This window comes from Leucoraja erinacea, chromosome 3 (assembly GCF_028641065.1).
Source record: "Leucoraja erinacea ecotype New England chromosome 3, Leri_hhj_1, whole genome shotgun sequence".
NCBI classification, from domain to species: domain Eukaryota; kingdom Metazoa; phylum Chordata; class Chondrichthyes; order Rajiformes; family Rajidae; genus Leucoraja; species Leucoraja erinaceus.
The window spans coordinates 63,096,610-63,120,588 of NC_073379.1; the positions used below are offsets into that span (position 1 = coordinate 63,096,610).

Consider the following 23,979-nt stretch of genomic DNA (forward strand, 5'->3'; position numbering starts at 1 on the left):
AATTTCAGAACTGAAAAAGCAAGATAGAGGATGTTCAGCTCACAATTTCATTTTTAAGAATGCAACCACTCAATTGGGTTGGTTCATACTAAATCTCACTGGGCCAGTAATCCATTGATTTACTTTTAATGTCCTTTCCCTTCATGCAAATTAAACTAAAGCTTTTGATCTTTTCTTCTGCCAATTTTGGAAATCATCACAGAACTCTCCTCCACTAAATTTCTCCTTTGCAGCAGTGTGCAAAGTTAGATATAACTCTTAGGGCTAACAGAATCAAAGGATATGGGGAGAAAGCAGGAATGGGGTGCTGATCAGCCATGATCATATTTGGCTCGAAGGGCCAAATGACCTACTCCTGCAACTATTCTCTATGTTTCTATGTGCAGACTTCAAACCAGTGTTCACCTGCTTTACATTGGCTTTCATTTTCCACATCCATTCCAGATGGACAGACGCAGGTGTATTTTGGGAGCTGATCAATCTGTGGAGAAGGGAGGCACAGGTATATACAACCTCCATTCTCCAGTTCCTCATTGCACCAATTTTTGCCTGTGGGAGCAAGAACATTTCAATGTCAGTAATTGTGATTAGAAATATAAGCGTCATCTCTGGAGGGGTGTATATTATATCAATACCCCATTTTATAGACCATACAAATATTCAATATTTGATTGCATTGAGGCAGAATTCACCTCTTTGGAGCAAGTTTTTTTAAATAATACCAGCCATATGAGGTTATTGCTATGAACATTCTTGAATTGATCATTCAAAATCATCCACTTTGTCAATCCCAATTTTGCTACAGCAGTGCCAAAGATGTTGTACCAGTTAATAACCTTGGTAAAACAGTCAGGGACCTGGGACAGGTTTCTTACCAGTTGGCTGCATTAATGGGTGATAAACAATGACATCTTGAGGCTGATAAAGGTTGGAAACTAGAGTCACCACATCTCCTCCAGTATATTTGTCAACTCCATAAATGGCTGCATTTACTACATCAACCCAGAATACACGATCCTGAAACATGCAACAACATTGTATTCAGACCAAAGGAGACAGCTAAGAACATTCACAAGAGTTGAAGAAAATCTCTAGCAATAAACAAAGCTCTGTGTAAATGTAGGCTAAAGAGCTCAACTAGAAAGATAAAATGTAAAGCAGAATTACACCAGAAATGGTACCTAATATTCCATCCTAGTGTTGACCATCCCTGCCAGTCATTGTTAGTCCTGCTATCCACATTTACAAGATATGTTTTCAGCTCATAAAATGCTTCAGCTCAAACTTCTTATTATCCTTCCATCCTTCTAACATCAAGATTAACTCAAGCTTTGCTTTTAAACCACTAGGAGTGTGCCTGTCACGCACAATAATTTATGGCTGGATTGAATAGCTTAGCAAGTCATTCTACAAGATGTTGATGATGCCCATGGACTAAAGTGCAGAGGTGCAATCTCGTAACTGCTGGTCTTTGCTTCATTTCAAGATAACACTTCATACCCATCCAATACCACACTACGTTGCTTACTTTCATTAAAGGAATGTTTCCAAATTCCCTGCAGAAAGTGACCCAAAACCTCAAGTGCAAGTTATGCAAGCCATTGATAGATTTTAGTTGGAAGTTTGTGCAAGTGCTTTGTTCTTGTCATAGTTATTGCATCCTTGAATTATAAACTTTCAAAAATATGGCACTTAATATTTACAAACATGGCAGGATAACATTCAATTTGTACTGCCCATTATTTCTTTGTGTACGATTTTAAAAAATATTGTGAATCATGCAAATTCTTTAATTTGTGGCAAGACTAAAGCTTACCAGTAAAATAATTACTAAGCTTGGATTTTAGATAAGCTGGCGTATAGTCCATGTCCTCATTACAAGTGTTGGCACAATCACTTGGGTAGCACAGAAACTAGACCTTCCTGTCCATGCCAATCGCTCATCTACACCATGTAATAAAAAGGACCTGCAGATGCTGATTTATACCAAAGAGACAGAATGCTGGAGCAACTCAGTGGGTCAGGCAATACCTCTGGAGAAAATGGACAAGTGACATTTCTGGTTGGGATCCTTCAGACTGATTGTAGTAGGGGAGAGCAAGGGGAAAAACTGGATGTGAAGGGAAAAAAAAACAGGACAAATCAGGGCCAGCAATAGTTGACTTTAGGCAAGGCATTTCTCCAATAGTCAGGTTGTTGGCTAGAGACAGTTGCAAGGCCAAGACGGATACATAGTTGCAAATTGTGGAGCTGGTTAACGGACTTTTAGTAGTGGGAGGGAAGGGGAAGTTTAGTTTACTTTAGTTTCGAGACAGTGTGGAAACAGGCCCTTCGGCCCACCGAGTCCGTACCAACCCCCACACATTAACACTACTCTATAGACATTACGGACAATTTTTAACATTTATACCAGGCCAATTAACCTATACGTCTTGAGTGTGGGAGGAAACCGAAGGTCTTGGAGAAAACCCACGCGGTTACGGGGAGAAGGTACAAACTGCGTACAGACAGCGCCCATAGACGAGATCGAACACGAGTCTCCGGCGCTGTCAGGCCGCAACTCTACCGCTGCGTCACCATGCCGCCAGTCAGTGTTGTAGAAATTACTTAAAATGGAAGAAATCAATGTTCATACCATTGGCTTGCAAGCTACCCAAGTGCTGTTCCTCTAGTTGGCATGTGGCCTCACTCTGGCAATGGAGGCAGCCCAGGATAGAAAGATCAGTATGGGAATGTCCCATACTTTCCATTCCCACACTGATCTCTGTCCAGGCCTTCTCTATAGCCAGAGTAAGGCCACACAAACTGGAGGAGCAGCACCTCATATTCCACTCGGATAGCTTACAGCCCAATGGTATGAACATTGGATTATTCGATCTTAGGCAACTTCTACAAACCTTTCCTCTCCTCATCCCCTCCCTCCACCATCCAATAAAAGTCTGTTAACCAGTTCCACGGTTCACAACTACCTCTTAGCCTCTCACCTGTCTCTAGCTAATAATCAGCTCATCAGGGAACCTCCTTGCCCAAAGCCATCTGCTGCCAGTCCCAATTTGTCCTGTTTTGCTTCCAGATCTCCCCCCCGCTCCCACTCTAATTAGTCCGAATAAGGGTCCGAATCCAAAACGTCACTTGTGCATTTTAACCAGAGATGGTGCCTGACCTGTTGAGTTACTCCAGCATTTGACACCCATCACCACTAATCAACACATGTACAAATGTCCTAAACATATTTAGACCCAAACTTCTGTTTGATTCAATACTTGCCTCAAATACTGCAACAGCACAAGGATGACCAAGCAATTCAAAGGAGAAGAGCACCGTTCTTCTGTTTTGTCCATCCAAGTCAATACTTGCCAGTACGTGCAGTTTTGAGTCAACCCAATAGAGACAGCTTTTCACAAGATCTGTGGTGAAGAAAATTATTAACCATTTGCCAAAATTAAAAGGGAAGAGAGAAAACTATTCAGTCACTTACCAAGTGCAATATCATTTGGTGATTCGATCTCTGTGGTAACCAAAGGCTGCCTATTAATGCCATTCATGCCAGCTTTTTCTATCTTCGGTGGTTCTCCAAGATCTGACCAGTAAATAAACCTTGCAAAGCAAAGCAAAAACATTTGCCATGAAATTTAATCAAGATGAACACATTATACAAGTACACCAGTGATTTTCCGACACCATTGGTTCCAGAGCCTGGCAATATTATGTTTTGCTGGACCAACAGATGTCATGCAATAATGATAAAACAATACAACTCTGAACCACAAATTATCTCTCTCCGTGTTTCTAAAACACCACGGAACTCTGGAAACAAAATTATCAAATGTAAATTAAACTAGAAAGATTAAACGAGAACTTACCGTTTGAAGTTTGATCTTTATTTTATGAGAAGTTGATGTGAGGGAATACGTGAAGACCCCACCAGCCTGCATGCGCACCAATCTTCAGAGCAGCTGTATGAAACCACAGACTAGTTGCTGAACTTAAGCTATAGAAAGATTAAAGACCTTAGAATTACCAAATGATCTTTATGAGAAGTAGGGTTGGGAGTGGAGTGCACGTGTTCCCTCACTTCAACTTCTCATAAAATGAAGATCAAACTTCAAACGGTAAGTTCTCGTTTTATCTTTCTATTTTATATCGAAGTCACGTGAGTGACTCTGTGAAGCCTTCAAAGCTCTGTGGTTTCATGCAGTGAACCAGTCTCCATGCAGACACACTGCTCCAAACATGGTTGAAGAAACGTACTTCATTGAAAGCATGTTAATTTTTAAACATATCCATGCTTTAATGGAAAAAAACTGTCCCTTCACATCAGGGATAACCAGTTGATTCAATTAACACAACTTAAAATTCTGCTAGCAAATAAACTAGGGCTGGTAATTGGTTTATTATAAAATGTCTGAAAAGTTCGCACTTCGGCCCATCCTGCTGGCGCAAGAATGTGATCCAGCAGAACTTCCATATTACTCGCTGTCGAAGTAGCTGCAGACCTGGTAGAGTGAGATTTAAAGCCTAGCGCACCCGATCTGTTCTGCTTAATTAATTAATCTATATAAAAGGTTACTTTATTATCAGATATAACCGCATTATCCAGCCTCAATTTCTGTAAAGACTGAACTCGTTGTGCTGAAATGAGCGCCATGAGCATGACCAGTTTGTAGGTGAGCTGGGGCAAAGATAATGATGCAGCTGGTGCCCAACTGCAAAGCAGTCTTAATACTATATTAACGTTCCATACCTCCTGATATCTGGGCCTAGGAAGATTTCTTTTAAAAATACCAGTGGGTGAGAACCCACAGAATGGTGTCCAGAGCCCAGCACTAAATATGATGACAAAGCACTATGAGCAGTGTTAATAGCGCTATAACTTAACTTCTTCACAAAATATAAGGTTGAAAGAAATTCCAACACATCAGCTATATCTGCCATAAAGTAACTTATATGCGTTTTGATGCAAAAGTTCTCCCATTGTTTAATATACGAGGCGTACTGCTTCTTAGTGCCATCACGCCAAGCTGCAGTGATTACATCCACTGTGTGATTAACACATGCCACTGATAATCCATTTGAAGTCTAATATGCACATCATGTAGCTTCCCACAGTAAGGTTTCAAGGCATAAAATGCTGCCAGCATTTCCAGATAATGGATACCATATTTACGCCTAAAGCGTAACTCCTCCTTGTTCGGTTTACTAGTGCAGGGCAATGTTGAATCAACTCATCTATTTGGATTTGACCTTGCACGCTCCAGATTCCGATAATGGATCCATGCGGCTGGATAAACCCCCACCTGCCGAATTCTCAAAATTGAGCTTGGCAGCTGAAACAGCTAGCTTAGCAAGATGCAGTGTTCTCCCGGTGATCAGAATATCATCTATATAGCCCACAATAATATGTCCTTCAGCTCTAAGCAGGGCAATCACTGGTTTAAGCAGTTTGGTAAATAACCGAGGGGCTGAGCTTAAACCATTAGGTAACACCTTAAATTGCCACAGCTGCCCCATCCAACTAAACTTCAGATATCTCCAGTGATCCTTGTGAATCGGAACCGAATAATATGAATCCTTGAGATCGATGGATGCCATAAAGCAACCGTCGGAAATTAGCTGCTTAGTAGTATGGAAATTCTCTATTTTAAAATGTCTATACTGCACATGCGAGTTGAAGTTTGCCAAATCAAGGATGATACAGCATCCACCATTTTTCTTCTCCCTCGAGAATATGTTAGAGATGTATTGATCTTTTTCATGAACTGATCTCTCAATTACTCCTTTTTTATGCAACGCGTGTATTTCTGCTTGCATATCCAAAGTGTCTTTTTAGGAGCGAGTATAAGCCCGACTCGGCGTATCTTGTCTAAGTGGAAATGAATTCGGCAATAACTCAATTTTGAAACCCATTATACCGTGCAATATAAACGGGTTCGAGGTTATCTGACGCCATTTGTGCAAATACAGACTTAACCTGCCACCGACTTGTAATTCCTCCGCACACCCCATGTGACTGATGGAAACAGACCCACCTACCTCAAAAGGTTCTAGGTGGTTTAACACCAGGGCCAGCAGACCCTAATTTCGATTCGGTCTTTTCCCCTTTGTTCTGAAAGCTTGAGCTGTTGTGAACTGAGGCTGCCGCGTCTTCCAGGATGGGCGAGATGGGCCTTGGCCTAAAAAAGACATGCGACTGGGTTTAAACTGAGCAAATCTGAAATTCCCACCAGCCTCAGAGAACCGCTTCCTGCTGGTTGAGGCGTAGGGGTGATATCACCGGAGGAGGGGAGTCTTGCCCATATAGGATGCCTTGATCATGCCAGCAGCTTTTAATTCCTCCTGCAAGTCCTTGACCCACTTACTCAAATCTTCTCCGAAGAGGAATTTAGGAGGCTGAATATTGCTGGTCCTGCATAAATGTGCGAATTTGGGATTCAATTCTGGCTTAATGCTGTCTATTCGGAAGCAGTTGATCTCGAAATGAGCGTTGCACAGCAGTGCCATTGCATCCTGCTGAGCTTCTGACAGCTGAACCTCATCCACCGACCTAGCAAAGGCCGTAATACCTGCGGACAATAGCCTCAGGATCCGTTGCAGCTTCATTTCTCTGGATCACGCACTGGACCCGATGTTTTCCCAAATAGTGGCGTTAACTATGGGCACATTCAAGGTCTTGCAATTCTCCGGACTGGGATATCTCCCAGCCATTTCCACCATAATCTCTTCCTTCAGCTGGTGGGAAGTGAGGTAGCTGATGCTTCTGGCCAACTCCTCTTGAAGTGGCTTGCCCGTCCCCGAGACAACAGCAAATTTAGAGGCAAGTGCGGGCAACTCTGCCTTATGCGATTCACGCACATCATGCATTACAGCATGGGACTCAGGCACATATTCATATTCCGAGTCAGCTGCATACTGATCTCCAACACTCTCCTCAACCGAGTAGGAGGAATATAGCAACCAGGATTTGCCACAGGCATTTGAGTCGAACTGTCTGTGTATGCCTCCATAGCACGGAGCATATTATGTTCCAGCATCTTTACCATTAGATGCTCCAACTGAGACAAACGGCCAATCACATCTGTCATAGATGTGAGAGCAGCATCCTTCTGGCCTGAATCGTCCGACAGGACTGGTCTCATCGATTTTGCTTTGGTTTTTCCCCCCTTCGGAGCTGCCAAGCTGTTCCCTTTAGGAGCCGAATGAGAGCTAGCTGTGCAGACCAGAGCTGCCAGAGACCAAGGTAGAAATGGGCGGCCTCCGGCTTCCTGCAGTCTTCTGCTGCCGGTTTCACAGCGGCCTGTCTTGGTTTTGCCCTAGGCTTTTCCATAGTAAAAAACCTAGAGACACGTTGGAGTTACATCACACAAAACGCTCCCTGTGCACATTTGCACTTACTTAAAAGGTTTTTAAACTTACCGCTGGGGAGACCAACGTTCCCCCCCAGCCAAACCTCGCGCCATGCGTTGACGTATTGACGCGCATGCAGACTGGCGGGCTCTTCATGTAGTCAGTCAGGTGACTTCGATATAAAATTGCAGCATAACTTGCATTTCTTGCATGGGCAGCCTAGACACCGGGGGAAGGGGCAAGATATCGGCCCGCAAATTTGGTTTCTGAAGTAAGCGATGGGAACGGGTCCACCAGTTCTGGCTGGAGTTCCAGAGCCCCGGCCACAGGGGGCAAATTCAACCTACCAGCCACGGAAATCTTAATGTCATAAGTGATAGGAGCAGAATTAGGTCATTCAACCCATCCAGTCGACTCCGCCATTCTATCATGGCTGATCTATATCTCCCTCCTAACCCCATTCTCCTGCCTTCTCTCCATTACCCCGACACTCGTACTAATCAAGTCCTGATGAGATCGAGATTGGCTGCCACTTCTGCTCATGTGCCACATTTTCAGGGGGTCCTCTGGAGAGATTGGGGGGGGGGGCTCACATTTTGTCAGGATTAAATGTGGTGCTGGACCATCAGTTGCCAGAAAATTGATGGTGAACCTACATTGTATATGGAATATCAAAATTGTTGCTTTGTTACCCATACCAGGGATATTGAACATAGAAACATAGAAATTAGGTGCAGGAGTAGGCCATTCGGCCCTTCGAGCCTGCACCGCCATTTAATATGATCATGGCTGATCATCCAACTCAGTATCCCGTACCTGCCTTCTCTCCATACCCTCTGATCCCCTTGGCCACAAGAGCCACATCTAACTCCCTCTTAAATATAGCCAATGAACTGGCCTCAACTACCCTCTGTGGCAGAGAGTTCCAGAGATTCACCACTCTCTGTGTGAAAAAAGTTCTCCTCATCTCGGTTTTAAAGGATTTCCCCCTTATCCTTAAGCTGTGACCCCTTGTCCTGGACTTCCCCAACATCGGGAACAATCTTCCTGCATCTAGCCTGTCCAACCCCTTAGGCCTAATCTTGGCATTCTACCCCCATCTTCACGCAGTTAGCCTCATTTTACACCCATTAGAAGCACGAAGAGAGACTTTTTTGGGACCTGGATAGGCAATGGAACTTTCATCTAGTCTGAGTGAACACATGAGATAGCCATTCCAACCATGCTATTAAATCAATGCCAACAGTGTTTAGCAGGAAAGGAAACATTTGGCCTCGATTGGCATAGTAGTCCTTTGAGAAATTAATTTAGATCAATATTTGATATATATCTATGACTTGATATACAAAACCTGGAAACAGACATGTATGAAAACTGTTTCATATTGGTTGGTAGGGAGGCGACATGGATATAATGATGGACAAACAAGACTAAATAACCTATAACTCCCCATAAAGTGATGACTACTTGCACTTTGTTTGCTTTAATATCCCCTTCACCCAATTGCACCCACCCATCCCGAAATAAACCATTGAGATTCAAATGACTTTTAAAAAAATACCAAGACAACATGTTCAAGATATAATACCCCGACAGTGGATCAACTGCCACAGACGTTGGTTCTCCTAGGCTTGTGTTAAAGAGTATCTTCTTTTGAACGCCATCAAATGAGGCCACAGATATAGTTTTAGCACCATGGTCAGTCCAGTAAATGTGCTTATAGATCCAGTCCACCGCAATGCCCCTTGGAATGTCAACATCAAGAATTCTTGAAGCACTTGCAGTTTTTCCCTCATGCATGGACAAACTAAGGATGAAAAGTAAAACAAAACATGAAGTTTAGTTGCTTTTGCCTAATTAGCGCCAGGATCAAGCTCAATAGTATCGTTAAAATATAATCATGTTTTTACATGCACAAAATGATGTTTTAAAATTTAAGCTGCAGACTGAATTGCAGATCTAGACTTGTAGCCTTAAATTAAAGGGCAAACATTCAGAAACATGAGTTTTATTGCAATATTAAATAGTCAAAACTTTAATTGAACATTCCAAAACTGGGTTAAGATCAGGAAAGACTAATCATCAACTTTGCTTTCTGAATATGAACATATTAGCCAAGTACAAAGGAACAAGGAACAATGCTGGCCATAACAAGCGGATTTCAGTATAGGAGTAAAGAGGTTCTTCTGCAGTTGTATAGGGCTCTCGTAAGACCACATCTGGAGGAGTATTGTGTACAGTTTTGGTCTCCTAAGTTGAGGAAGGACATCCTTGTGATTGAGGTAGTGCAGCGTAGGTTCATGAGATTGATCCCTGGGATGGCAGGACTGTCATATGAGGAAAGATTGAAAAGACTAGGCTTGTATTCACTGGAGTTAGAAGGATGAGGGGTTATCTTATAGAAACATATAAAAATTATAAAAGGGCTGGACGAGCTAGATGCTGGAAATTTTTTCCCAATGTTGGGCGAATCCAGAACCAGGGGCCACAGTCTTAGAATAAAGGGGAGGCCGTTTAAGATTTAGGTGAGGAAAAAAAAAAAAAACTTTTTCACCCAGAGAGTTGTGAATTTATGGAATTCCCTGCCACAGAGGGCAGTGGAGGTCAAATCACTGGATGGGTTTAAGAGAGAGTTAGATAGAGCTCTAGGGGCTAATGGAATCAAGGGATATGGGGAGAAGGCAGGCACGGGTTATTGATTGGTGACGATCAGCCATGATCACAATGAATGGGGGTGCTGGCTCGAAGGGCCGAATGGCCTCCTCCTGCACCTATTTTCTATGTTTCTATGTCTTGAATGCAAACTTAGGCATTGTAACCTTTAGTTGCAGTAATTTCAGAACTCATTACCTGAAGATAGCCCGCTGACCCACGTCAGCCAAGAAGATTCTCCCCTCTGCAATATCAGCATCCAGTGCTACAGCATTTCTCAGATGTGTAGCAACCTGTGTGTACTCCTGGTTATGCAATCCTAGCTTCCGGATGTCATAGCGATTTGTGAAGATCAAGGAAGGTTCCTTGCCTGGACAGGACCACATTCAAGTTGTTTTTCAAATACAAAGTACATTCAGGAACAACCTTTAATGTGTACACAAAGTCGGAAATAATAATGTTGGTAAGCTCGAGGCCCAACAATCAACGGGTAGGTGGATTTTTTTGTGGACCAAGAGTCATAGTAACCACAAAAATACTATTTGAAGAGATTCTTTTAACCACACTTACAGTTGGCTGAACCCTCAACTACATTTTACCACCTACTCCTGGACAGAGTAAGAGTGTTTTGGGTCCTGGCCTCCAAGCTCAGATCATCCTTTGTAATTTCTACTGAAACCTTCCATGCAAATATTGCGGATACCTTTTCCTTCATTACTTGTGGATCTGCTCTCCCATCTCCACCGACCAAGTCTTTCCCCTCCACCACCACCCTTGACCTCACCCCTTCCTACCATCCAGACATTCAAACAGTGTTTTTTAATGAAGCAATGATCTACTTGAACTCTCCAAATCTAGTGCATCCATTTAGTATTCACTGAATGGTCTACTCTGCATTGGAAAAACAAAACATCAGATGATTACATTTCAAAACCCTTTATTCAATCTTCAAGGGTTAGTGAATCTGTGGAATTATTTACCACAGAAGGCCGTGGAGGCAGTAAATTGATTTAAAAAAATATTTTTATTTTATATATTTTTTAAAAAATGGTGGAGATTGACAGATTCTTTATCAGTACGAGTGTCAGGGTTATGGCGAGATGGCAGGAGAATGGGGTTGAGTGGGAAAGATCAATCAGCCACGATTGAATGGCGTAGTAGACTTGATGGGCCAAATGGCCTAATTCTGCTCCTAACATTTATGAACTGCACTTCACTAGTTCTCCATCTCTGACACTTGCGCTGGCACTTGTTTCCTCCAGCACTTTTCCAAGTAGGTCCTTTGAAACTCAAGGATCATACCATTATTAGCAACATTCTCTTTGGGCATTAGCTGGAGTTTCCAACCTTAACTTTCGGTTGAACTCAAGTCATTCTTTGGACTGAGTTTTTTTTTTTACACCACCCATTCTGACATGGTAGCAAAACAATTGTAGTGCTGAGAGATCATGAATTAATTATTTTCCATTGAAACAGCTGCTAAGTTTCAAAAACAATTTGTCAGTCATTGTTCAAGTGCAGCTCCAGAGAGATATAATTAAATATAATTGAGCCATATATCTGATTAAAAAGCTTCTACAACAGATTAGGAATGAACCTTTCAGACATGCTCCACATAAAGTACAAGCTTCAATTCAATTAGTAGAATTTCAACAGCAAACTGCATTTGCTTACAATATCTAGTTTGGTGCCCATACTAGGTTTTCCCTTCCTTCATTACCAACTTTGATTCGATGAATGAAATCAGGATGAAAGTGCTATGTATATTTTAGTTTTAGAATAGTTTAAAGTATTTAAAATGAACAGTTATCAACAGTTAGTATAATTGATCTCTTGGAAGTTGCTTTTAAAGTCTCAAGCCAAAATTAGTGAAATATTTATACACCCTAGCAATGTTGCAAGTAACAAGCCTTGCCCATATAAAATGCTCTTCCGCAGCTGTTAAATTCAAACCTGTTGATTCAATTTTAGTCCAAGACCTTTCCCCCCCAACTAATTTAAACTCCATTGTCTACAAGTTTAAAACAAATTGGCATGTTGCATGAAATGATGGGAATAAGGGCACAATTTCCACCTCATGCATATCAGAAATATCTCAGGCCAGTTCTCAATCTGCAATAACTACACGAGTGGGGCACAATACTATTGATCGCCATTACTGGTTAAAAGCTAACAATACTTGCCTCCTACTGCCTTGCAGACTTGATTAATAGAATCCAAGTGATATCCTGCAAAACATCCGCATTTGTAGCTTCCTTTCAAATTAATACAAATTTGACTGCAGATGCCAGGATTTTCACACTCATTAATATCTGTAGAGTTGAAAACAAAATTCATAATTTTTTAAGACATCCGAATAGTATTTTTTATTAATTAAACTACGCTGGGTTTGTTAACAAATTTAATACACAAGATACAGACTTTTTGCAAATACAAAATGCTTACCAACTATCAGATTATTTCTGAAAACTTCCTTCAATCCAATACATTAGAATGTATTCCACAAGGTACGACACCAAAGAACATCTCCCAACTTAGACCTTTCTGGTTTCAGGAGGAAGTGCTGCCTTTGAATTACTGCTATCCATACAAAAGGCACTTTGCATTTGTCAGTGAATTAAAGAATTTTGAACCAATTTCAGTGACAATAGATGCAAGTATATTCCAGTGCTGCCGCACTGGTGAGCAAGGCAAGACAGCGCCTTTGCCACCTCAGGCAATTGAGGAAATTCAGAGTGTCTCTGAGGATCCTCCAGTGCTTCTACTCAGCGGCTGTGGAAAGCATCTTGTCTGGAAACATCACAATTTGGTTTGGGAAATGCTCTGCCCAGGACAAGTAGGCTCTGCAGAGAGTCGGCCAAATGCACTATGGGAACTACACTCGTCCCCCCTGTAGGAACTGTATATCAGAAGGTGCAAATCCAGAGCCAACAAGGTCATGGGGGACCCCTTCCACCCCAGCAACAGACTGTTCCAGCTGCTGCGGTCAGGCAAACGCCTCCATTGCCATGCTGTGAAAACAGAGAGGATGAGGAGGAGTTTCTTCCCAGAGGCCATTAGGACTGTAAACTCTCTCACCAGGGACTAACTTACTGAACCAATTTACTGTTGTGTTGTGTCTTTTTAAATTGCTGTTTCTTCTTTTTTTTTCTCCCACAAATATGCAATTACTGATTCTGATCCATTCTGTTTTGTAGTTTTTTGCACAATCCGCAGGCATTGCCACTTTTCATTTCACTGCACATCTCGTATGCGTATGTGACGAATAAACTTGACTTGTCATTGGTCTCAGCACACAGCATGGATCAAGTTGCTACTCAGGGAACTTTGGTGTTCACCAAATGTCTTAAATAACTTCATTAAACATGGATTGAGAGGCAGGAAACCTGCTCATCTGCTGAACAGCCAGCATTTGGCCAGTTCTAATGCTTACATCAGTTGTATTTCTGGTTAATGGATGGCTTCTGATTTTAGTGGAGGTTGTGAACACATTGATGAACTTGTTCTTACTGGATTTGAATTTTGCCCGATATCCAGCATATTCAGAACATCAATGCCTTGCATGATCCAATTACTGGATTGCCAAATAGTCATGTTTAAAAGAAGTCACCTTGTGCTGCGAATGTAAAGAATTAACGCACCTTCACAGATTTTTCCGTCAATCAGCTCAAAGCCAGAAGAGCAATCACATTCATAACCTATGACAAAATCTCTGCAAATGTGGGAACAACCACCATTGTTTTCCAAGCATTCATTTAAGTCTGCAAAAAAAGAAAACATTTTAACTTCACTGTTGACAATCTTCATAGCCAGAGATTCTGTTAAGGACTTAAGGGCCTGTCCCACTTGGGCAGTCAGTTTTTATAGATATGTGAAGAGAAAGAGATTAGTTCAAACAAATGTAGGTCCTTTGCAGTCAGAAACAGGTGAGTTGATCATGGAGAACAAGGATATGGCAGACCAATTCAATAACTACTTTGGTTCCGTCTTCACTAAGGAAGACATAAATAATCTGCCGGAAATAGCAGGGGACCGGGGGTCAAAGGAGATGGAGGAACCGAATGAAATCCAGGTTAGCCGGGAAGTGGTGTTTGGTAAATTGAATGGATTAAAGGCCAATAAATCCCCAGGGCCAGATAGGCTGCATCCCAGAGTACTTAAGGAAGTAGCTCCAGAAATAGTGGATGCATTAGTGATAATTTTTCAAAACTCTTTAGATTCTGGAGTAGTTCCTGAGGATTGGAGGGTAGCTAATGTAACCCCGCTTTTTAAGAAGGGAGGGAGAGAGAAAACGGGGAATTACAGACCAGTTAGTCTAACATCGGTAGTGGGGAAACTGCTAGAGTCAGTTATTAAAGATGGGATAGCAGCACATTTGGAAAGTGGTGAAATCATTGGACAAAGTCATACGAAAGGTAAATCATGTCTGACGAATCTTATAGAATTTTTCGAGGATGTAACTAGTAGAGTGGATAGGGGAGAACCAGTGCATGTGTTGTATCTGGACTTTCAGAAGGTGTTCGACAAGGTCCCACATAAGAGATTAGCATACAAACTTAAAGCACACGGTATTGGGGGTTCAGTATTGATGTGGATAGAGAACTGGCTGGCAAACAGGAAGCAAAGATTAGGAGTAAACGGGTCCTTTTTACAATGGCAGGCAGTGACTAGTGGGGTACCGCAAGGCTCAGTGCTGGAACCCCAGCTATTTACAATATATATTAATGATCTGGATGAGGGAATTGAAGGCAACATCTCCAAGTTTGTGGATGACACAAAGCTGGGGGGCAGTGTTAGCTGTGAGGAGGATGCTAGGAAACTGCAAGGTGACTTGGATAGGCTGGGTGAGTGGGAAAATGCATGGCAGATGCAGTATAATGTGGATATATGTGAGGTTATCCACTTTGGTGGCAAAAATAGGAAAGCAGACTATTATCTAAATGGTGGCCGATTAGGAAAAGGGGGAGATGCAGCGAGACCTGGGTGTCATGGTACACCAGTCATTGAAAGTAGGCATGCAGTTGCAGCAGGCAGTAAAGAAGGCGAATGGTATGTTAGCATTCATAGCAAAAGGATGTGAGTATAGGAGCAGGGAGGTTCTACTGCAGTTGTACAGAGTCTTGGTGAGACCACACCTGGAGTATTGCGTACAGGATCTTATAGAAACTTACAAAATTCTTAAAGTTGGACAGGCTAGATGCAGTAAGATTGTTCCCGATGTTGAGGAAGTCCAGAACAAGGGGTCACAGTTTAAGGATAAGGGGGAAATCTTTTAGGACTGAGATGAGGAAAAAAAATTTTCACACAGAGAGTGGTGAATCTGTGGATTCTCTGCCACAGACGGTAGTTGAGGCCCGTTCATTGGCTATATTTAAGAGGGAGTTAGATGTGGCCCTTGTGGCTAAAGGGATCAGGGGGTATGGAGAGAAGGCAGGTACAGGATACAGAGTTGGATGATCAGCCATGATCATATTGAGTGGCGGTGCAGGCTCGAAGGGCCTACTCCTGCACCTATTTTATATGTATTTATGTATCTATAATGCACGCCATGCGCGTCAGGTGCGCGTTACGATGTGCGCATGACTCGGAAATTATGTCACTTCGTGATATGTAAATGATGTCGCGTAAATGACGCGCAAATAACGCCAAAGTGGGTGAGGCCCTTTAGAGGACATTTTTTTTGTTGAACAGGTTCCAACGCGACTTCCAGGTAGAGGATGACTATCCCCAGGAACTGGTCACTAACTTTGATAACCTGCACATTTGCATTGGCTATTTCACAAAACAGAAGACTGAAATGTGTCTGCCAGTCTGAAGGGTATTGACCTGAAACACCATCTCTCCAGAGATGCTACCTGACCCACTGAGTTACTCCAGCATTTTTGTGTCTATCTTTGGTATAAACCAGCATCTGCAGTTCCTTCCTACACATACCGAAATGTGTTCCATGACAATCCTTCCTGTAACTGTGTGAAATTGACTCTGCAAATGGAATCTATGATTGTGACAAATTCAGCTTTCCAATCAGATCTCGTCTAGTTTAGAGCCTTTAATTTCTTTAAATGAACAAACTGTATGCTCAAGGTGACACTGCTAATACGAATCATGGAGGTAAACTGATGCCCAAGACAAATCCAGAGTAGAAATGGGTATGCAACGCTGATGTTTATTCAGTTTAATCAGCATCGTGCACATCAAAATGAAAATGACCTTAACCAACGAGAACCACATTTACAGGTGGACAGCATGGTGGTGCAGCACTAGAGTTCCTGCCTTACAGCACCTGCAGTGCCAGAAACTCGGGTTCGATCCTGACTACAGGTGCTGTCGGTACAGAGTTTGTATGTTCTCCCTTTGACCATGTAGGTTTTCTCCGAGATCTTCGGTTTTCTCGCACATGCCAAAGATATACAGGTAGGTAGGTTAATTGACTTGGTATATGTGTAAATTGTCCTCCGATGAGGAAGAGCTGATCCTGGACTGACTTTGGACTCTGGTCCTGTCCACGGGGGGGAAATGGTGGAGGACTGGCCAAATTTTGTGCCTTCCACCACAGTGATGAATGCTGTGATGGATGTTATTGTTACAGTTTTATTGTGTGGTTGTGTGTTCTTTATTATTGTATCGCTGCTGACAACCCAAATTCCCACCGACCCTGGTTGTGTGGTAATAAATTATATCTAAAATGATATCTAGTGTGTGTAGTGTTAATGTGTGGGGATCGCTGGTCGGTGCGGACTCGGTGGGCCGAAGGGACTGTTTCCGCACTGTATCACCAAAACTAAAATAGGCCATAACCTGAATAGATTGCCCAATTCAGTTCCTCACATGTGTTTTTTTTACCCAGTCTTTGGCAACAATATCAGGTTGTCAGATCAAGGTTGCTTAATGTCTGACTGTTAGAAAAGTTGCTGCTCCCTCAACCTTGATGACCAAATTCTCACCAACCCTCACTCAAAGTCAACATTTTACATTCACATTTCTCCGATAAAGCCACACTGCCTACAACCGTTAATTTGCACCTATATATTTCGCTTCACCCGAGAATCCATTTTTGGAATCATTGGATTTGCCAATAAAACTGGGTGGCTAGGAGCATCTGGAGATTGTTGTTATTCCTTGCAATTGTAGCTCAGGCATTGGGGTGACAAAGTACAATACACTTCTAAAGTACATCATAGATGGTAAAAGTGCTTGAGAGGTTTAGGACATGTAGATTTAGATGTGTAGGAAGAGGCAGATGCTGGTTTAAACAGTAGACACAAAAAGTTGGGGTAACTCAGCGGGACAGGCAGCATCTCTGGAGAGAAGGATTGGGTGACGTTTCGGTTCGGGACCCTTCTTCAGACTCTGCTTAAGTAGGATGCGTGCAGATAAAGATAGTTTCAAAGTCTTGCAATGCAGAGGATAGAGTTGGTATTCCTGGTTGAGAGAAAGTATAAAAGTTGTATGAGGATACTTACGGCATAACTGGAGAGGCTCATCACTCCAGTCCTTGCAATCTGCATGCCGATTACAGAGTTTGATTTGATCTATGCATTCTCCACTTTGACATTTAAAGTCATTGGGACCTGTGCATTCTTGATAGGGAATAAAGCATGTCAGAATTTTTGAGAAGCATGTTAACGTGTGTCCAGTTGCGTTGTATACTTACCATTCTTGCAATTCAGCTCATCATTACCATCAGAGCAATCCTTAAACCCATCACATGCCTTGCTTTGTGAAATGCATCTGCCATCACCACATTGAAAGTAATCTGGTCGGCATGTCAGAGAAGCTAAAAATACAAAACATGTTTGCATACAGGCTGTTCAACAATAAGAATCAAATTCTGGGTACATCTGACAACCGTGCACCCCACTTCCACCAAATCCAGAACAGAGCAAAAATACTGAAGATGGCCGTTCTACCTACAATACCCCACCATTTAACCTAGGTCAGATATATTCTGCCATAAGGAAAACTAATTGTAAGCTCAACTGATGAATGAGCCTCATATTATAAATTAGTGTAATTTGAGTATCTCTCAAGTCAAGAAGTGATGAGAGTTAAACTAAATGTAATCATTGAGCCAGTTCTATCATTTTCTTCAAGACTGACTAGTGTCGAACTGTCTCAAACTAACAGATGGTGGTCAGTATTAATGCTATGGGCTGAAGGGCTTCTTCTAATGCTGTATGTAATGCTGCATGCAGGTGCAGCAGGCAGTGAAGAAAGCGAATGGTATGTTAGCATTCATAGCAAAAGGATTTGAGTATAGGAGCAGGGAGGTTCTACTGCAGTTGTACAGGGTCTTGGTGAGACCACACCCGGAGTATTGCGTACAGTTTTGGTCTCCAAATCTGAGGAAGGACATTATTGCCATAGAGGGAGTGCAGAGACGGTTCACCAGACGGATTCCTGGGATGTCAGGACTTTCATATGAAGAAAGACTGGATAGACTCGGCTTGTACTCGCTAGAATTTAGGAGATTGAGGGGGGGGATCTTATAGAAACCTACAAAATTCTTAAGGGGTTGGACAGGCTAGATGCAGGAAGATTGTTCCCGATGTTGGGGAAGTCCAGGACAAGGGGTCACAGCTTAAGGATAGAGGGGAAATCCTTTAAAACCGAGATGAGAAAAACTTTTTTCACACAGAGAGTGGTGAATCTCTGGAACTCTCTGCCACAGAGGGTAGTTGAGGCCAGTTCATTGGCTATATTTAAGAGGGAGTTAGATGTGGCCCTTGTGGCTAAGGGGATCAGAGGGTATGGAGAGAAGGCAGGTACGGGATACCGAGTTGGATGATCAGTCATGATCATATTGAATGGCTGTGCAGGCTCGAAGGACCGAATGGCCTACTCCTGCACCTAATTTCTATGTTTCTATGTTTCGATGCACTGGTAAATTAAAGGATAATGCAGTGTCCAGTTAATGCAGGGAGCCAAAGCAAAATTGATAGGCATTGGGAAAATAACCTAGGGCTACGGGGGATGGAACTGTTCTTCTGGAAGCCAGCATATATTGAATGACCTTAAGTCATGATACTATACAACAGGAATAGGACTGCCACTTTAGTGATGCTAAATTTACCTATGTGTTCACTTAATTCTAAAAAAGGAATCAATTCCAGTGGCACAAATCTATTTATATTTTCAGCTTGAGCTCGAATTTATGGGTCATCCTAGTCATTACCACTCAAAGAAAATACAAGTTAAACCACTTACAGCAGTTGACTTCATCACTTCCATCGTTACAGTCCGTATCACCATCACAGTACCAGCGATGGTGGATGCATTCACCAGAACCACAAAGGAAGTCATCAGGAGAGCAGGTTGCAGGAGCAAGAATATTCTTACACTGCGCCCACGATTCATCAGATTCATCAGTGCAATCTACACGGCTGTCACATACCAAACTGGAAGGGATACATTCAGAATTTGTGCAACGAAACTCATGTGGAGCACAGGAATGCGTAGGACAATCCTGTTCATCACTGCCATCGCCACATTCATCTTCACCATTACATACAAAGGCCACAGAAATGCATCTGCCAATGGAGCAAGTAAACTCATCTGTACCGCAAGAAAGATTGCCTGAAAAACATTAAAACATTAACTGATCTTTCTACACAATCAAGTTTCTTGAAGACTTGTGCATGGACATAAAACATTTTGAAGCGATTTTAAATCGCTAGTGCCTGCCAGAAGATTTGGGGCTACACATTAGAAAGTACCAAATAGTCAGGGATCGGAAACTATAGCCTGGAGGGGGATTCTATAAAGAGGATAAAACCTAGCCAGTGAATCACAAGGGTAAAGAAATAGCAAAGCACCTCCTTAAGCCCAGGAGCCCCAAAAGGTCATAATGAATGGAGAAAGCACATCGTGATATAATTATAGAGTGATAGAGTAATGGTGTGAAAGCAGGCCCCTTGGCCCAACTTGCCCACAGCGGCCAACATGTCTGTGCTACACTAGTCCCAGTTGCCTGCGTTTGGAGCATATCCCTTCAAACCTGTCCTATCCATGTGCCTGTCTCTCTCTTTCTTAAATGTTGGGATAGTCCCACCTCAACTACCTCTTCTGGAAGTTTGTTCCAAATACCCACCACTAATTATAGGAGAAACATTGGCCAACAAGAGAAATATACTGAATAGATCTGGTGCAGATCAGCTTACGAGCGCAACATTTACTGTGAATGTTTAGAGGTCATGGAGAATTTTAAATCTACTTACCACAGTCCTCTTCATCATATCCACTTTCACAGTCCTTCTCTCCATCACACTTCCAAGAGACTGGAATACAACTAAATGACCTTGGGCCACAGTGGATTTCATCAAAAGCACAGGTATCCATGTCTAGAGTGAGCAACACAAAACAAACGTAGATGTACGGACCAAACCCATTCTCAAAATGCTGTCAAATGCATTAAGTTACAATCCGATCTCCCAAGTGATATACAGGAAAATTTTATTAAATTCAATGTCCTCTGTTTTCTTTCATCTCCTTGTACTAGAAATCTAGATTTAGGACTAGTGTTCAGTTTGAAGACATTAAATTCATTGAAGAGTCTCACTGGAGCTGGTCAACAGACGCAGTGGCGCAGCGGTAGAGTTGCTGCCTTACAGCGCTTACAGCGTCAGGAACCCGGCCCGATCCAGACTACGGGTGCTGTCTGCACGGAGATTGCACGTTCTCCCCGTGACCTGCGTCTGTTTTCTCCGAGAACTTCGGTTTCCTCCCACACTTCAAAAACATACAGGTTCGTAGGTTATTTGGCTTGTTAAATGTAAAAATTGTCCCTCGTGTGTAGGATAGTGTTAATATGCGGGGATCACTGGTCGGCACGGACCCGGTAGACCAAAGGGCCCGTTTCCACACTGTATCTCTAAAATAAACTAAACAAGGTGAAAGTATGGGTCGTTAGCTTCTAGCAATAAATACACTTTTTTTTTTTATACCTGAAAATTTGGCAGCCAAGCCAATAATAATTGGAGTCAAAGGGACCCAACAAACTTTAGAAACCAAACATTAACATGGTTGAACTGTCCCGAAGAGCTTGGGAAGGATTTTAAAAATCAAACGTCAAACAGTAGTCATATAAAACCATTGAAAGAGCAAATTAATTTAAATTGTAAAAAATGAATGCGATTAAAAATAGCACGAATTACCCCAGAAATCAAAAATGTTAAATATTTTCTTTCTCCCAAGTTGAAAATTGTGAGCTGCCACAAAATATGTTGCGACAGCACAAGAAACTTACTGCAGAGTGCTGGGCTTTCGTCAGATCCATCTTGACAATCCACATCACCATCACACCTCCATTTACTAGGTAAGCATTGCCCATTATGGCAAATGAAATCCGATGCCCCACAAGTGGCGTTTGAAGCTAACAGAGGAAACATTCCACTAAATACTTGGATAAAGCATTACGGTTTTAACTTACAAAACAGGCAGGTAAGTTTGGTCAGGCAGCATTTGTGTAGGGAAATGGAAGTGTCCCAAGCCAAAATGTCAACTGTTCAGTTTCTGCCAGATTCAGTCTGACCTACTGAGTTTCCCCACTGGTGTCTTTGCTCAATCTAGGTAGATAGTCATCCTATGCATTCTGGCTAAACCAATTTCATCTCAATTCCACCGGTACTACGTTACCTCTCAGCTGCATACATATCGCAACTCATGATGAAACTGGTTACGTTATCCATTAAGTGAATTACAGCTGTGTGTAGTCAAGATTCCCTCCCAGACATTCCCCAAACAAAACCTTTTAAAAACAAAGGCTGCAAGAACACACCAGAGTGCACCTCATTTAATAGACAAGGCAACAAAGGATATTTTCACTTGATAGGATAATTACACAAGTGACATAGAGTCATAGAGTGATACAGTGGAAACAGGCCCTTCGGTCCAACGCGCCCACACCGGCCAACAATGTCCCAGCTACACTAGTGCCACTTGCCTGTGCTTGGTCCATATCCCTTTAAACCTGTCCTATCCATGTACCCGTCTAACTGTTTCTTAAACGATGGGATAGTCCCAGCCTCAACTACCTCCTCTGGCAGCTTGTTCCATACACCCACCACCCTTTGTGTGAAAATGTTACCTCTCTGATTCGTATTAAATCTTTTCCCCTTCACCTAGAATCCATGACCTCTGGTGTTCGATTGCCCTACTCTGGGCAAAAGACTGTGCATCTACCCGATCTATTCCTCTGATGATTTTGTATACTTCTATAAGATCTCCCCTCATCCACCTGCGCTCCATGGAATAGAGACCCAGCCTACTCAACCTCTCCCTATAGCTCACACCCTCTAGCCCTGGCAACATCGTAAATCATTTCTGAACCCTTTCAAGCTTGACAATATCTTTCCTATAGCATGGTGCCTATATTCTAAATGCAGTCTCACCAACATCTTATACAACTGCAACATGACCTTCCAACTTCTATACTCAATACTCTGACTGATGTAGGCCAAAGTGCCAAAAGCCTTTTTGACTACCTTATCTACCTACGACTCGACCTTCAAGGAACCATGCACCTGTACTACTCAATCCCACTAATCTACAACACTACCCAGATTCCTACCATTTACTGTGTCGGTCTTGCCCTTGTTCGACGTCCCAAAATGCAACATCTCACACTTCTCTGTATTAAATCCCATCAATCATTCCTCCGCCCACATGGCCAATCGATCCAGATCCCACTGCAATATTTCACAATCATCTTCACTATCTGCAAAACCACTAACTTTTGTATCATCAGCAAACTTGCTAATCTTGCCCTGTACGTTCTCAACCAAATCATTGATGTAGATGACAAATAGTAACAGGCCCAGCACCGAACCCCGAGGCACATCACTCGTCACAGGCATCCAGTCCGAGAAGCAAGTTTCCACTATTACCCACCGCTTCCTTCCATGGAGCCAATGTGCTATCCATTCAGCTATTTCTCCAATTGGATCCCATGTGATCTAATCTTATACCAACCAATGCAGCCATTTCCAAATTTCAGGATAGTTAAAGATTTGATTCTGCATGTTTTGCAGAGAGACCAATACCAAGTGTCTTTGAGGTCTTTGCCTATCTTTCAAAAAAGCTATGAATAATTAATGTTTAATTTTTATTTAAAATGCAGCCATTTCCAAATTTGATTTGTGGAGAGACCAATACCAAGTATATTAGGACCATCTACAAAATAATTAATTCTGCTTAAAAATAGAGGAAATTCAGATTCCAGGCTTCAACATGACTGGTTTCCAACAAGATCTTAATGCGATTCCTGAAATAATACAATGACCATGGTTGTTGTGAAATAATACCTTGGCACGTGCCAAGTCAACCCAAAGTATTTAATCCCAGTGAAGATAGACACAAGGTACTGGAGTAACTCAGCGGGTCAGGCAGCATCTCTGGAGAAAAGGGATAGGCAATGTTTCAGGTCGAGACCCAACATCAGACTACTAGAATCTGATGAAGGGACCAGACTCAAAACGTCACCTATTCCTTCTCCCCAGAGATGCTGTCCCGCAGAGTTACTCCAGCATTTTGTGTCAATCTTCGGTGTAAACCAGCAACTGCAGTTCCTTCTTACACATATCGTATGCTCCCAGCAAAAACTGGCCCAGCCCACAATTTGACCAGTGCTCAACTATTGAACAGTGCTTACATCAAACTGTTGGAACAGCTTACAAAGATCAGCAGTCCATTATGCTTCAAGTTAGGCCAGTTTCTCATCCAGATGCAGACTTAAACTTGGAGTATTTAATGTCCTAGGCACTGAAGCATGATAAATTATCTATGAGAGCCTTCAATTACTACACCCAAAAGTTTGTTTGAATAAGGGACCATATTCCAATTCAATTGCACATTGATTTCTCATGCACTTTCCCCATTGTCCTGGTGGAAGCCAAGCCGTAACATCCAATGCTATTCATATTAATTGTACTATTTACCATTTATACACCGATTTCCATTTTCAATCAATTGCATGCCATCTGGACA

General features: G+C 42.3%; 1 protein-coding gene across 1 annotated transcript in view; it reads right to left on the reverse strand.

Moving 5' to 3' along the window:
* LOC129694163 (low-density lipoprotein receptor-related protein 1B-like) overlaps positions 1–21,158 on the reverse strand; it is a 76,837-nt gene extending 55,679 nt beyond the window's left edge. Inside the window, exons 1-12 of the mRNA XM_055630884.1 lie at positions 20,214–21,158; positions 19,204–19,572; positions 17,651–17,773; positions 17,460–17,576; positions 13,638–13,757; positions 12,171–12,308; positions 10,195–10,366; positions 8,933–9,151; positions 3,479–3,597; positions 3,268–3,407; positions 876–1,017; positions 406–549 (exon numbers count right to left, since the gene is read on the reverse strand). Of these exons, the coding sequence (XP_055486859.1) occupies positions 406–549; positions 876–1,017; positions 3,268–3,407; positions 3,479–3,597; positions 8,933–9,151; positions 10,195–10,366; positions 12,171–12,308; positions 13,638–13,757; positions 17,460–17,576; positions 17,651–17,773; positions 19,204–19,572; positions 20,214–20,334 (1,924 nt within the window). The 5' untranslated portion in view covers positions 20,335–21,158. The remainder of the gene's footprint in view (positions 1–405; positions 550–875; positions 1,018–3,267; positions 3,408–3,478; positions 3,598–8,932; positions 9,152–10,194; positions 10,367–12,170; positions 12,309–13,637; positions 13,758–17,459; positions 17,577–17,650; positions 17,774–19,203; positions 19,573–20,213) is intronic.
* Between the last annotated feature and the right edge of the window lie 2,821 nt (positions 21,159–23,979).